At 36.5% G+C, this 2,673-nt stretch overlaps 1 protein-coding gene across 1 annotated transcript; it reads left to right on the forward strand.

The window, feature by feature from the left end:
- Nucleotides 1-56: 56 nt before the first annotated feature.
- On the forward strand, nucleotides 57-2,028 carry LOC129572655 (uncharacterized). The gene is made up of 3 exons (XM_055452666.1): nucleotides 57-122; nucleotides 186-704; nucleotides 821-2,028. The coding sequence occupies exons 1-3, from the start codon at nucleotides 65-67 to the stop codon at nucleotides 1,108-1,110; spliced, it is 867 nt and encodes a 288-aa protein (XP_055308641.1). The 5' UTR covers nucleotides 57-64; the 3' UTR covers nucleotides 1,111-2,028.
- The last annotated feature ends 645 nt before the right edge of the window (nucleotides 2,029-2,673 follow it).

Below are 2,673 nucleotides of genomic sequence, written 5' to 3' on the forward strand. Positions count from 1 at the left end.
AAGTAGTAACTATCTTACTAGTCACTATTTATTAGTCCAAACTATAGAATGCGATCATGTGTACATGGACGGTACATTCTCGGTGGTGCCAGTCATTTTCAAACAACTCTATACGATCCACGGTAGAATTTTTTTTTATTCAAAAATTAATCATATTTTCATGTGGGTGACTTTAATTCCTTTAGGTCGGTACAAAGGCCATCACGTGCCGCTTGTTTACGTTTTGACATCCGACAAAAAAGAAGAAACATACAACGCGATCCTCCGCGCTTTGTTGGACATTGAGCCGAAAATCAACCCGACTGATTTTATGACAGATTTTGAAAAGGGGGCCATGAATGCGGTGCAGCGAAACTTCCCAATGGCTGAAGTTCACGGTTGCTTCTTCCATTTCACACAGAACATCTGGCGGCACATACAGTTGGTTGGACTGCAAACTGTTTACAACGACAATGCAGATTTTGCTTTCCAGTTCCGATTGATAATCGCTCTCGCATTTTTACCAACCGACTGTGTATCTGATGCGTACGATGAACTGATCACCACGGAATTCTTCAATGGTCCAAACGTACACAAAGACGCAATTGAAGAACTGCTGACATACTTCCAAAGTACATACGTTTATGACTTTGATCGTTTTGGAAAGAAGAAACCACCGCTCTTCCCTCCGGCTTTATGGAACGTCTATGGGTTAATACTTTCAGGCGAGCTATTTATTTCTTTCATGAGAGCATCCTCTATTCAATTAAGCAAACAATTTAGTTTTAGAAGATTTCACGAAATGATGATTATCTTTCTTTATTCGTTTTAATTTCTATAGGTTTCCCCCGGACAAATAACCACTGCGAAGGTTGGCACAACCGCATCGCCGCGATGTGGGGTACTCATCCAAGCATTTTTACCTTCATCAATGGTATGAAACAAGAACAGGATATGCAAGAGCTCGAAATGGCACGAATCGAAGCAGGCAATGAGGCGGCTGCACGTCGGAAAACTTATGTTCAAAGTGACAAGCGAATCATTGAACTGGTGAAGCAATTTGATGCTGACATACACGACGGGTCATACCTTCCTTACCTCAAATCGATCGCTCACAACGCCCGGTTCTGAAAATTCATTTTTTTAGCGCAAAAATCATCGGTTTAAACAAAAAACGACAAATCATTCATGAATTTTGCATACAATTTGAAATGATTCGCAAAGTCGAAGTCAACGATTTAAATTGTTGATGATTTCCTATTTTTGTGTGATGTGTTTTATAAAAATAGTCTGAAAAAATACTTATTGCTTGAAAAAACACAAGAAAAAAAACAAACATAAGAAAGATTTGTTGTTTGTTAAATGGAACAAATCAGTTTTTTTGAAATTTTCAATCGCTTTTCAAACTAGAAAAAATTATAGCAAACAATACTTAGACTAGCTTGGAGTTTACTCAAACCACAGAAAGAAAAACGAACAATTTCCAAATCGAATAATATATAATATCATGAATTTGGTTCGAAAAAATTCCTTTCCATCGTTCAGATTTTTTTAAACTTGAATTCATATGTACACGAAATCGAGTCGAGTTACAGAGTAGTTTAATCACAAAAAGTGCACAATAAAACCATGTGGTCTTTTTAAATATACAGCTGAATTTGAATTGAAGCAATTTCAATTTCATTCGAGTCTAAAATCGGAACAAAATATACATGTATACTATTTCATATAAACGAAAGCACCACACAAAGAATAGAATTCTTTTTCATTTTATGTTTATTCTTAAAACTCGTTTGATTATTTAATACAATGAGACAATTTGATAAAAAAATCAAAATCGGATACATTCAACACTTTTTGATCATTTTTCATTGTGAATAAATGGAAAAAATCAGAATTGTCGCTGTTTTTTATTACGAAGAAGAAGAAGTAGAGTATGGTTTTTTTATTCTGCGTGTCTGCTGTGAGTATTTGAGCGCAAATTGAACGGACAGTGGTAAACTCATTTTCATTTGAAAATTTGTGAAATGTTTGTCATTCGATGCATTGCGCTTCTCACTCAGTGCGATTCTTAAGGCCTGCTTATAATTTTCCATTCAAAATCGATAGCAATTTCTATTCACTGGCTGTATTTACTTGAATCATTTTTCGCACGCCTATACATATTTTGACCTTTTTCTCCGAAATTGCACAGCAATTAAATGGTTTTGAGGCACTGATCGGCACATTTTTGTGAGCGAAAAGATAAACATGTGCATGTAGTAAGTGTTCATCGCACTTGCCCGCTATATTCACACGCTTGAAAATGTGTAAAAATCAATGTAACCATTTGACGAGGTGAACTCAATCAGTTTCGTATTCAAACTGTGCAACTGTAAATGCGATTTATGCTTGGGCACGCTACGGTTTATTTTGACAGTTTCCATAAAACATGTACATAAATGGCACTGAAGCGCCAACTGGTGCTAGCAGCTGTACTACACACACTGAATGGAAACTTTTTCACTCTTGTGTTGACGAATTTGACATTGATTTTGACATTATGTGTGAATGTACAGGTGCTAGCACTAGTTGGCGACAGCGATGCGAAGCCGTAGCGTTGTTTATGCCCCGGCCGCCATCATTTGTTGGTCTTCGGGAATTTTATTTTGGGAATTTTGTCTTCGGGAATTTTATTTTGGGAATTTTGTCTTC

The sequence above is a fragment of the Sitodiplosis mosellana genome, unplaced genomic scaffold (genome assembly GCF_009176505.1).
Source record: "Sitodiplosis mosellana isolate CC-2019 unplaced genomic scaffold, AAFC_SMos_1.0 Smas_scaffold_5340, whole genome shotgun sequence".
Lineage (NCBI taxonomy): Eukaryota > Metazoa > Arthropoda > Insecta > Diptera > Cecidomyiidae > Sitodiplosis > Sitodiplosis mosellana.

What these genes read in the sequence shown, in the direction of transcription:
- LOC129572655 (XM_055452666.1), top strand. Translation starts at nt 65, where the DNA reads ATGGACGGTACATTCTCGGTGGTGCCAGTCATTTTCAAACAACTCTAT. An exon ending in ACAACTCTATACGATCCACG is followed by an intron (nt 123 to 185) that starts GTAGAATTTTTT and finishes TAATTCCTTTAG; the next exon opens with GTCGGTACAAAGGCCATCAC. An exon ending in CTATGGGTTAATACTTTCAG is followed by an intron (nt 705 to 820) that starts GCGAGCTATTTA and finishes TAATTTCTATAG; the next exon opens with GTTTCCCCCGGACAAATAAC.